Source organism: Chaetodon trifascialis, chromosome 21 (genome assembly GCF_039877785.1).
Source record: "Chaetodon trifascialis isolate fChaTrf1 chromosome 21, fChaTrf1.hap1, whole genome shotgun sequence".
NCBI lineage: Eukaryota > Metazoa > Chordata > Actinopteri > Chaetodontiformes > Chaetodontidae > Chaetodon > Chaetodon trifascialis.
The window spans coordinates 6,987,384-7,000,137 of record NC_092076.1 but is presented as its reverse complement, the minus strand read 5'-3'; the positions used below and the strand labels follow the sequence as shown (position 1 = coordinate 7,000,137).

General features: G+C 47.6%; 1 protein-coding gene across 5 annotated transcripts in view; it reads right to left on the bottom strand.

Annotated features, from left to right (window-relative positions):
* LOC139350170 (C-terminal-binding protein 2) overlaps window positions 1-12,754 on the bottom strand; it is a 92,492-nt gene that overhangs the window by 3,012 nt on the left and 76,726 nt on the right. For 4 of the 5 annotated variants that reach the window (XM_070991331.1, XM_070991329.1, XM_070991332.1 and 1 more), the window contains 6 exons: window positions 10,094-10,238; window positions 8,394-8,600; window positions 4,404-4,618; window positions 3,006-3,136; window positions 1,076-1,203; window positions 537-654 (listed from right to left, as the gene is read on the bottom strand). In XM_070991331.1, the coding sequence (XP_070847432.1) occupies window positions 537-654; window positions 1,076-1,203; window positions 3,006-3,136; window positions 4,404-4,618; window positions 8,394-8,600; window positions 10,094-10,238 (944 nt within the window). Of the gene's footprint in view, window positions 1-104; window positions 171-536; window positions 655-1,075; window positions 1,204-3,005; window positions 3,137-4,403; window positions 4,619-8,393; window positions 8,601-10,093; window positions 10,239-12,754 lie in introns of all 5 variants that reach the window. The other variant, XM_070991330.1, reaches the window with a different exon arrangement.

Below are 12,754 nucleotides of genomic sequence, written 5' to 3'. Positions count from 1 at the left end.
AGGGGGGGTTATAGAGGGGGACACACATCAGGTGAGCTCAGGTGAGAGGGTCTTATCCGGGACCTCCAGACAGAGAGGCTGTTGGCCCGGATGGTCGTATTTACCTGCTCCTGATCTAGGCAATAATTTTGTCTTGGGGGACACCGGTTGTTACGGCCGGAACGGTTTGGCTGCGTGAAAGAAGCACACGGAGGCGGACATGCTGAGATCAGGAAGAGCCCACGGGGGGGACATGGTGGGCACAGTTACCTTTCTACTGCTACACAGGACAGTAAGTCAGGGGAGGGGGGACTAGCATCTATGGAGGGGTGGTGAGTTCATTTAAAACAGTGAATATAGGCGAAAAAATGAATCAACATTTTGGGCATTTCTTCATTAACAGAGCAAGAAAGACATTTTCTGAAGAAACACTGTGAATACACTGATTAAATTTAGGTTTTACTGACATCCTAATAAAAACAATGCAGGGCAGCTTTTAAGAATACTTGAGATGGAAAGGTGGATGTTTGCCGGCCGTCTGCACATTCAGTCCTTACCTGTAGGCAGCGCCGTTGAGCTCAGGGTGGACGCCCGGTTGATCCATGACCGCCCAGGGTGCCGTGGTGACGAAGAACTCCTTGTTGACGCAGTTTCTTAGGCTGTCTGGGATGCGGCCTGTCACAGCAAACACACACAATTAACAGCACACCAGCGTAACTCACACACTCTGAAAGGCCACGGCGTTTTAGAGGGGGCGAGCGACCCGGCAACGCCGAAGCGTTAATGAGTTCAGACGCTCGGATGCGCAAATGCAAATTAAGATCATTTAACAATCTGGATGTTTTCTGGTGGGCCGCCCTCCCCCCCTCCCCGGGCTGCGCTCTGCTCGGTGCGGCGTCGTGGAGCTAATGATGACATCTATTAGGAGGTCCAAATTTAATAAAGGCTGCCCAGGGCCTACTGAAGTGGAAATGTGACATCTGGGAAAGAGAGATGTGCAACAGGTCACGCAGCAGCCTGAGGGTGACTGAAGTGCTGGAAAAGGATTCCACGTCGCGTTCGTCAGACGTCACAGTGATTTCAGGTTCGTTCGTACCCGTGATGGCTCTTCGGATCTCGGTGGCGGCCGCCTCCCTCATCTCCAGGGAGGCCTGCTCGCTGTACCAGGCTGTGTGCGGCGTGCAGATCAGGTTCGGGGCGTCTTTCAGGGGGCCCTGAGCAAAACTACAACACAGAGACAAATGACAGAAGAAGAGTTTAGGCAAATCAAATCAAAGCTGCGCTCAGATGTACGTTTCCTCCAGTGACGACAGGAAGGTTTGTAAAGTCGCTCTCTACTGGATGTTATGTGACACACATTATTATTATACAATTACTATAGTATTTTTACAACAAGTTGGTTCAGGAGCAACTAAAGGCTGGGAAAGATGTGGAACGCTCCAAAAACACCTGTTTGGATCATTCCGCAGGTAAACTGGTTGATTGGTACCAGGTGATAGCATCATGATTGGGTATTAAAGGGGCATCCTGGAAAGGCTCAGTCGTTCACAAGCAAGGATGGAGCGAGGCTCACCACTTTGTGAACACATGATTGGATGAAGGATGTTATGACATGGACTCAGAACACTTTGTAAAACTGTTGTCGGTAAACACAGTTTGTTTGCAAATGATTTCATTCTGTTTTTATTTATGTTTTAACTGAATCGGGGATGTGCGTCTTATAATGAGTAATTCTGCCAAATAAACGACAGAAATATAACAGTTATTAACATTTTAACACTGATTGTTCTGACGCAGAGATATTACGCTTCCACCGAGTGCCGTCGCTTTCTCCATTTTTTGCATGAGTGCAAGTCGGTGCGTTAAAACATAGCCGTGAGCGCTTCTTTGCTTTTTGCTACGCGTGAGATTATCAAACATGGCAGATGTTATTTATCATCGGGGCAATCACAAAGCCCGTTCATGCGCACCAGCTCGTTTGATATTGTAACTAATTTCCATTCAATTTGTTTCTAAAACATCTAATGTTTGTGTCTCATTTTCATGACTGCTGTCTGGAAACATGGCCAGCGGGAGAAAACGCCAGATCCTGTTATTCACACAATCGCTTTCCTCCTTCTCCAAAACTTCTCTCACTCTCCCTCATCTCCATCCTCTCATGCGGCGCTGAAAAGCAGCTCCCTCTCCCCTATCCTTGTAACACCTCGCCTGGTTGTGTGTGTGTGTGTGTGTGTGTGTGTGTGTGTGTGCGTGCGCGCGGTGTGTAACGCCTCAGCGGTGCCCTGAAACAGTGTCGTGTTGCGTGGGATGGAGGGCCAGAGTTATGAAACACTCCCCTGTTGACATATTGGGTCAGCGGAGCATGAGTTCCAGCTCCATCGGGCCGAGTTTCAGCCTTCTCAAGCAGCCAGTCAGCCGAGCAGCCGTCCAGAAACAAGCGGCCTCCAAACCTCCCTAACTGCCCCTGATGCGTGAACGACACATCAACACCAGTCACCCCCTGAGATGGGGAACACGGTTCTTAGGAAGGTGGAAAAGTGGGAGGCGTGTCAAGCTGTTCGGCCTCTGGTGTGCAAATAGAAATGGAGATTGTGGCTCAGAGCTGTAACGCAGCGGCGGGGAGATTCTGAATATTACATAAGTGTTCACAGTGGCATTTCCAATCTGAATTCTTTGCTTCAAATTTAGATAAATCTTCAATGCAAATTGGTTTTCAAAGCGTGCGGGGCTGCTTTTCAACTTAACCACGTCCCACAAACACAGCCCCATTTGGTCCTGATGGGAGCGAGGGCGCACTCGACCATCCACCTGCACCTTTAACGGTTTTTAGTTTCCTCTGACGGGAATAAAGCGAGCGCTCCATCTACCTGCAGGGCCCTGAAGGAGCCTTTTAGAGGAAGATGAGGTGTCCTTAACTCTGCCACAGTTTCCGCCTGCCTGCCTCTCTCCTCAGCTGCCTCTTTGTGTAATTCCTCGCTTTCTTTCCCTTCCCGTGCACCCGATCTGTCCCTCTAAGCGAGGCTTACGTGAAGGGCTCCGTCTCGTGAACGTCCAGGGCGGCCCCGCGTATCCTTCCCTCCTTCAGCGCCTGGGCCAGGGCCTTCTCATCCACCAGGCCTCCCCGAGCGGTGTTGACCAGGAACGCACCCTGACGCATCTGTGGAGCGCCAGACAAGCGAATACAAACAAATCAGCACAGAGCAACAGAGACAGAGCACAGCTATTCACAGACAAATGAGCAGACGCGTCAAGCCTGGCAGTCAAATTAATCTGCCTGATCTAAAACGGAACATCCACCTGGATTGGATGTGTGCGTTTGAGGGTCTTAAAACACATTACTCAGGAGAGAAATTGAGAAGAGAGAGAGGAAAAAAAAAAGGCAATCGGTGACACCTTTGTTGTGCCTGACACCTGGAAGATCTAGGAGAGAGACAGCACCTGGGAAAAATACTGTCAGATGTGGGAGAGAGAACAGCCTTTATCCAAAACCAAGAGATGATATGAAGGATGAGGGATGAGCTGAAAGACGAGGCAGCGCCACCACCCCTTGCTGCTTGTGAGGAGGGAAAAAAAAAGGCACAACAAAAAGTGTAAGAGGGAGGAAGAAAAAAAAATCAAATGAATATGCTCAGAAAGAAAGTAATCCCTTAATCTTGACAAAAGCTGAAATCCAAGGGCATGAAAAGCCTTTACGCTGGCAGGCAGTCTTTTATTAGGCCTTGGTGGGTTTGACACACACGGAAACACACAAACACACACACGCACATTTCCACTTTAGAAGCTGCGAGCGACTGCCAAGACTTTTGGTGAGGAAAGAGAGGAAAGTGTTCTTTCATTGCAGCACTTAAGAGGCAGCTGAGAATCTTAAGCTTCGGAAAAGACGCACAGTTAACTCGGTTAGGCTACACCCGCTTTCCCCCCGCGCGCCGCAGCTGGGAGAAGGACACGCGAGAGGCAGGTAGCGGCGGCCGGGAGGGGACGCGCTGCAGTTCCCCGGCCGCCCTGCAGGTGTCGCCCCAGGCGGCGCCTCGGAGTGCACTTATTGACTCGGAGAACAGCGCTTCCCCCTTCGCGGTGCTCTCAGCCCCCCGCTGCGCAGCCGAGTCGATATATTTGCTGTAGCCGTGGGCTGCCGCTAATTGCATTTGACAGAGCAAAGGAATGAATTTGTGTCCAGCTTAAGATAAAGAGCGGGGAATGTGCGAGGCAGGGAGGCTGCTGCCATTTCCTCTCCTCTTTCTTTTCCTCTGCTCTGTCTTTACGTCGACTATAATGCTCTTTAGGAGAGCCTGCAGGCTGACAGAGCAATAATACACCAGCGGCTCTGCGTGTCTACCTGCTAGATAGCGCCGCGTTAAACTCGGGTCAGGTCGCCGCCGCTCGGCTCCGTCTCGTCCACACGTGGGTGCGTTTGAGCTGCCTACCTGTTTGATGGTGAAGTCGTTGATGAGGTGGTGGTTGTGTTCGTTCAGGTTGCAGTGCAGGGAGACGCAGTCGCTCTGGTACAGCAGGTCCTGCAGGGTGTAGACGCGCTGGACGCCCAGCGAGCGCTCCAGGCCGTCCTGCAGGTAGGGGTCGTAGAAGATGACGTTGAAGCCGAACACCTTGGCCCGCACCGCCACGGCCTGGCCCGAGCGACCTGCGGACACACGCATGGAGGCGTTCAATTGTTTCTGTGCACAGTCAAACACGCTTCATATCGCACTGAGTGATGGATTCAGTCCAGTGAACATGGACAGATTATATAACCTGGAAAGTGTTGATCGTATATGCACAAAGTTCGTTAAAAGGGACAAAAATGAAAAATAGCCTTTAGCGTAACTCAAGAATTTAATAATAATAAGCTTCAAAGCAATGTCAAGCTCAAAAGTGCCATATTTCCAGGTAAGTTCAGTGTTTCTGAGGCGCTACACCTGTAGATCTTACAATGAAAACTAAAGGCGTAGTTTGATGATGTGGTGAAGTAGCAGGGGATCATGGGAGTTGTGGTCTTCATTGTTAAACACCTATTACCGTCCTCAATCTCTGGATCATCCGGTGCTTCATGTGATGGACGACTAATGAAAAACAACCTTACCCGGAATAAAAATGACTGCAGAAGCTGAGTCATCATCAGTAGATATTTTTAGTAAAACTCCAGGAAGTAAAGGGCTGAATACACAATGATCCTGACAAGATAGAAATAAGACGCTCTCATATAGACAGCTTAAAAATCTTTACTGGTGATTCATCTGGAGGGTGTGAACATAAATTCTAATAAAGCTATTAAGTTTTATCAAATCATGTCTCGTGTAACGGTCTGAATGATGGCTCTGCTCTGACTTCCTGTTTCAACAGAAACGATATCATATCAAGGAAGTAGAGGGATCCTTTTTTGTGTGTGTCGACATTTGCTAACGTTAGAGAGAAAAAGATTAATGGCGGGATGAGTGATGGAGGACTGATTTCGCTGGAGGAGGATGATGCGTGGCGGCTAGCCGTGAGACGGTGAATCAGAAAGTGGCTCTGTAGTACATCAGCCTCTCCCCTCCGTCTCTCACGGCCATTTGTTGTGTAGGCTGAGAGTCGATGCCTGCTCCGGCTCAGCTGAGGCAGGGTGATGGAGGGCTGGATGCTGCTGCTCGTGGAAAGGATCGATAAGGTCCTTTACACTCTCAAGATCCTCTCTTTGTGATGGAGCATTATGTCCTGCTCTTAGGCTCCACGGTTGAGGGGAATCATTCTCTCTCTGTCGTTTTTTTAAAAAAATCTCTTTCAATCTCAGCCAATAAGAGCCGGCGGCATAAAGGCTGGGTGACAACAGCCCTGTAATACTTAAGCAATCACTGCTTCTTTTTCATGATGGTGATGGATTACAGCTGCTTCCCTTTGAAAAAAACGTCCTGGAGTGATAAATATTCTTTTGCTGTATCCACTTTCCCTCCACCAGGCCTGTGCGATTCTGCTTCTCTTACTTTATCTACATTTCCCAGAATACCTTTTTAAAACGCACAGGGCACAAGCGTGAACTTGTTGCATGGTTGTAAGTGCAGCGGCGGCAGGGGGAATGAGTTCTTCCAGTCAGTTTGAAACAGACCAGGTCGCCTTGTGGCTGCTCTGCAATCAGATTTACTGAGGCCGCTGCTGATGTCGGACTTGGCATCTCGGCTTCTTCCACAATGATTTTCTGCCTGTGTGACTGTCGGCAAATTGGTGCAAAGTGGTGTGCTTAGAGAGAGAAACGGCGTCTAATGTTTACAGTTGAATTTTTCATTTCTGCTCTCCTGTAGCTGCAACACAAACTGTAAGACAAGTCTTTTTTTCGCTTTAATACAGAGAATCCAGAGCAGTTTGTCTCCTTCCTGCTTCTCCGAGCCTCACGCCGAACAGTCCCGCCCCGATCAATGCCACTAAAAGACGGTGATCGGAACGTTCGACCCCTCGCTCTCAGCGGCAGACTTTTGCTTTGTGTTGCTCATTTATCCGCAGTCGAAGGACGAGGACGACGCTGAAGTGTGGAGCCACAACACAAAGATTTGTGAAATCCGCTCGACTCTGCCGGCCTGGTGGTGGTGACTGGTCAAGGCCAGCGTGAAGGAAACAATGTCGCTTTGTAAAAACAGCCCATTCAGTGTTGATGTGTGCAGCGGCAGTGAAACAAACTGTTGGTCGAGGTCTTGTGGATTTCTCCTGAACAGATTATGTTGCTGATGTTCTCAACAATGCAGCTATGGAGCTTGGCGACGGGGTTGGAAATGATATTAATTAAGACATTCGCCTTTATTGATACATGTCATGACAGCTGAAAGCTTAAAAAAGCTAGCAGGATCAGCTTATCAAGCTAATTGTTAGGTTTAAACTACAGAATCATTCATTTTAATACATGAATACTGAAAAATGAAACACTTATACTGAATTATCTATAATACCCTCTCGCTCTCACATCGGAGCGCCAGGTGGGAAGAGCATCACCGTCGCTGCTCAGGTGACTTTTCAGGATCGTCTTTATATTTCTTTCACTGGTTATGTTCCTGCTTTATTGCTTTTTTCTGCATGCGTCTCATGAAATTGTGGTTTTCTTCATCTTCACCCCTCTCTACTCTTCTTCTGTTTGTTTAGCCACGCTAGCTGATGCTGAGAGCTTTCTGCAGCATTATATGAACAACTATGGCAAGAAAACCAAGTGAAGTAGGTCATTACATTTGTTACACCTTATAAATATCAGGCGGAGTTTGAATTAGGCAAAACAACTGGTTCTCCTCGCTGCTCTCATCCTTTGAATCCTCCTTTAAGATGACAGAAAGATGGAGTGAACGGCGGCATTTCCTCAGGCAAGAGCGTCATCCTTTAAAAGTATCATTCTGTGATCAGTTGTGCAGAAATGTGCAGGAAAGGGAATCGCTGGGCGTGAAACTAATCCAGGGAGTGAAGCCAGATCAATATAAATGAACGACTTCTTAAATAACTGTTTTTAGGAGTGTACGGGCCTCACAGGTTGGCACGGCGGGTGCTTAAAGTGCTCCTGAGTCGCCGCAGAGCCAGAGGTTTGCTTCAGCTGGCTGCATCAGTGTGTGCCACAAACAAACACCAGGAGGCCTTCGCTCTCCCCAACCTCCCGCTGACAATGGCCATTGTTTTGGAGACGGCTTGAGCCAGAAAGAGCGAGAGAGGAGGCCGGAGGTGGGAGGACTGGGTGACAAAGAGAGAGAGAGAGAGAGAGATGTGGAGGGGGATGTTCTCCCTGCCAGGACCTGCTGTTTGGGCACATTAAGTTGAGGAGGCTGTCTGGGACCTGTAGGGGGGCGGAGGTTTTGTGTGTGTGTGTGTGTGTGTGTAGGTGTGTGTGTGTGTGTGTGTGTGTGTGTGTGGAGTGTATATGGACATAGAGATAAGGTGGCACTCTGGAAAGGCTTGTGAGAAGACAGAGCTTCTGTCAGCCCACTGATATTGAGACAGAGCAGAGTGACGCACAAACACACACAAAATCATTATTAAAACAGGTGCAGGGAGGGGAAACACATTAACATACACACACACACACACACACACACACACACAGAGGCAGAATGCAGTCTACCATGAGGGGCTTGATTATGGCAGAGCAAGGTGTCGAGGGACAACAGTGACAGAGAAGAGTGGAAAAACAGAAGAAGAGAGAATAATGGAGATATAATGGTGAGCATTAGAGCGGTGGGATGAGAGAACAGTGTGGCGGAGAAAAGGAAGCCAGCCCGCAGGGAGGCGAAACAGACAACCTTGAGATAATCTGTGGGACGGGCAGAGGGAGAAAAATAACCTTATCAGGACAGGAAAACAGAAGGCACGCTGAGCGGCAAGAGGATATGAAAACACAGGAGGAAGAGCGAGGAAAGGAAGAAACGCCGGAGGAAGAAGCTAAAAACAAAGAGCAGCAGAGGAAGAAGAAACGCACTAACCGAAGCCGATGAGGCCCAAGGTTTCGCCACGGATGCGGGCGGCGCCGGACGCCACCTCGCGGATCTGCTCCACGCTCTGGACCCGCGTGCCCTCCCGGAGAGCCTGGTAGAGCCAGGTGTTTCGCCGGTAAAGGTTGAGGATGTGGCACAGGGTGGAGTCTGCCGTCTCCTCCACAGCTGCCGAGGGAATGTTACACACAGCGATGCCTGAAGAAGGAACACACACACACATGCACGCACACACAGAGCAGCTAATTAATCTAGCTCAGGGCTAAAATGTGTCTGAAATCAATATCATAATTATAATTATGGTATTTTTCCAACATAAACTGCCCTGTTTTGTCCTGTTTAATTACAGTATGACCAGTTAAAGATACTGGCTCTTACTTCACTGGAAACATATCATCATGAGAATGAAGATATGAGTAAAGGAAGAGATACATTTGGTTTATTGATTCACATCAATATGTATCACCTGATGGCAAACCATCAGATTGATGCTGCATGTCACTCCTCTGGAGCTAAGCCGAAAGAGACAAAAGTTGCACAAACTTAAATAAATAATTTTGGTGATTTTTAATTGCAGTTTTCCTAAAATCACTAACTTAGGCAATGCTGATCGTATCGTGGTAATGCGATCCCACTGCATGTCAAGATAAGACACACTGAATTACTGCAGTAGCTTAAGTTTTGTGCACAATGAAGCAAGTTTTAAGGCACTTTCTGTCAGGATCTCCTCCAGTCGAATTATTTTGTTGCCTTCAGGGAATTCAAAGCTCTGACCTTGCGGTATTACCTCGCCTATCCTCCGACAACACAAAGATTCTCATTATCGACACTTAAGCGCTTCTGCCTGCCCTCGTCCTCCTCTAACGTCCTCATCCCGCTCTGTATCTCGGAGTAACAGCGCAGTCGTCTCTGGGCGGCAAAAAATAGCCAGAGCCCGCTCAATCAATGGCCCCTTTTCTTCTTCCTGAGAGCAGCCGTCATATCAGCGCCGCCTTCTCCAGGCACGATAGCTTTTGACTCCTGCGTTGCGAGGCAGAGCGCGCCTTCGGTGAGTGGGTGGCAGTTAGACACAGTATCTCGCATTGGCAGGGAAATGGCAGCTTTGTCAACTGTAAGGGCTGTTTGAGCCACCAGCCTGCTGATATGAGCCCGGGTGGTGGTTCAGAGAGAAGACTGAACTCTCCTCTCTCTCTCTCTCTGTCTTTCCCTTTCTGTCTCTTTGAACATTCTGGCTCACAGTGGGATGTCCAGCATTCATCTGACTCTTTAATTCACTCTTTGATCCCGTTCTGAATATCCATACAGCAAAAAACGGAGGAAACAGTAAACAGGAAGCAGCCCTTTTGGGAAAACCACAATTGGCTGTGTGATCTTGTTTCTCACCTATAAATACGGCGCCCACTTTGGCCGGATCACCACCATTTTCCAAACGCCACACTGCAGTGGCGTGCTGAATCACCCCCCCAAAATTCACCTAAATCTGATCACAGGCGCCAGAGGTTTCACGTCTGACTAATGAAGCAACAAACAGCGATCCGAACTACTCCCCATGAAACAAATCAATACAAGGTGGCATGAGGTAAACTTCAAAGCAACAAAAGTCTGCTAAGATCGTCCTCAGACATGAAAACAAAAATCTCTGAGCGTTCAACAGAAAAATGCACATAAAACACTCATTCGGGAGCTCGTACCCAGCTCTCCAGCAGCCTTGATGTCGATGTTGTCGTAGCCGCTGCCGATGCGGATGATGATTCGCAGAGCTTTGAACTTTTCCAGGTCCTCTCTGGTCAGGGTGATGGTGTGGTACATCATGGCCCCCACGGCCTCGTTGAGCACCTGCAGACACACATCGACAAAATGATTTCTCTTTTGTTGACCGTTCATTCATGCAACATTGGTCCAGCTGAGGTCCTCATGACAGTCACAAGATCACATTCCCTCCAGAGGAGCCATGAAAACCACATCTGCCGTGACTTCAGACGGAGCTACAGGCGTCACATGGCCACCAGGAGCACTGACACAGACTCCTTTTACAGACAGCCAGACCCCGGAGGTGTTTATGGACAGAAGATGTGCACAGAGAGGTCAGGGCAGCTGCTGGTCCCAGGATGAACGTTAAGGTGTGACAGCATGTGCGGTCGTTAAAAGAGATGAAGAATATAATGCATGACAGCATCAAGACACACCTACACACCAAGAAGATGAGAAAGCATCGGGTTCTTAAGTGTTTAATGTACTTGCAGCAGTCCTGGATGAGTTTCCCTAAATCAGAGCGAGGGTCTAAGAAAGTGAAATTGTGATGTATTGTGCACACTGACACAAACCTGCAATTATGGGTTGTATAAATAAATTTGCCTCGATTTGAGTCAGCTTGAGATGTGTTGTGGCTACAAGTTGGCAAAGTGAGAACAGAAAGTGCGTCTCCGAGCCAAATGTATGATCTCAGCGCAACCCCAATTATGTCACCAACCTGAAAGGAGAAACAGCACCGTGGCTGCAGCCCACGATCATTTTCAGAATCAATCGATTAGCTTGATCAAGAAAAAGTTTTGTTTGCCCACAACCCAAAAATTCAGTTTACTCTCACAGAAGTGCAAAGAAACCAGAAAATATTCACATTTAAGAAGCTGAAATCAGAGAATTTTGACTTTTTCTTCTTTAAAAAAGAAGAAAAAAAATCACTCAAATGGTGATTTAATAGTATATTTAACAGTTGACAATCAATCTATTAATCATTGCAGCTCTAAACATCCCGTATTATTCTGTTTTAAACTGAATCTATTGCGTTTAGGCACATGGTGGCGCTGTTGAAATCAACCCACTTGATCCTCGCTTCATGACCCAACTTTCATCCACATCTAATCCAAATCTCTTAACAGGTTTTTGAGATCTCCCGCTAAAAAAACAGCCAAAGACCCTCTCGGTGCAGAAAATTAAAAATGCACTTGAGTCAAACACCTCGGGCTGAAAAGAAAAGTCTAATTCAGTCACCTCGGGGGGGCGTCGCTGTGAAACGCTAATCCCTCCGCCACTTGACATGGACAAGGTGACCCGGCTTGTGATGCAGTCTGATGTGGATCTAAACTATTCCCCCTCAGTATCAGCCGCAGCCCCTGTCAGCGCCTAAATAATGGCTCTCCAGCCAAACTGCATTAGCTTTCCTGTGATTAGCAGATTAGCTCTGAATTTCCATACTGCTTTTATTACAGCCGCGTCCCGGACAGGCCTTCCAGATACTAGTTCAAGGTTAAAGCGCACAAAAAAAATGCAAACACACAGACAAGCACACACGCTCTCCCTCTGGACTGAGCCTGAAGGTCTGGTGCTGTTTTTGGGTTGGAGCAGGAGTGTGTGCAAAGAGGCTTTTTTTTTTAGGGGAGATTTACTCTGATTGCAGTTTATTTTAATGGAAACTCTGACCTGGTCTACAGCCCCCTCTCCACTGCAGCCAAACCTTACTGCGTCTATCATTTCGGACGATGCCTGGGCTTTTCCGACACGTCAGCGAGGCCTCCCCTTCGGAGAAATTTTTAGATTTAGGTGATCCGCTGTACAGTTTGTGTGCGTGTGTTTGACTCTGTCTTACTGGGGCAGATTTTATGGTTATGAGGTCATCCCACTGGTGAGCAGTGTGCACTGGATGAGATGTGGTTGTAACACTGAGAACAGACTTTCTCCACCTGGCTGCTCAAAATGTCACTGTTAAGCATTTAGCACTTCTAAAAGCCTTGATGACAACATAAAACAACAGAGAAAAAAGCCTTAAACGCTGCAGAACAACAATCACAACAATGTGGAGGATGTTGTCAGGAGAAAGCTATGATCCTTTATTGATTAAATCCATTTCAGCCGTGCAGCAGAGATGTGAGCTTTAATAAAAGACATTCCTTGTGCAAAGTAAAGCTTAAATTATAAAAAAAAAAACAGCTGCATACCATGGAGAGCATGAAAGATTTGACATTTTGTGAAATACTCTTAATCGCTTTCTTGCTGAGTTACATGAGACTGACACCGCTCTCATGTCTGCACGGTAAATATGAGGCTACCGCTAGCAGACGGTTAGCGAACTTCGAGTGCATACTGGAAACAGTGGGAAGCAGCTCGCCTGTCCACAATAACTGAAGGGTAAAATGATATGTTGTGGTTTTAACAGAGGGTTGTACGTGCCGGGCGCAGCCAGGCAAGCTGCTGCCAGACTTTGTGCTAACCTAACTGTTACGCTTGCTTCATTGCACTGAGAGCTCCATCTTATCTTAATTCTTAGTGTATTTTTATTCTATTTATTCATTTATTTAAAATCTTAAAACAGAACATCAGTAGATCATCTGATTCAGTAAACAGTCGTCAGTTGC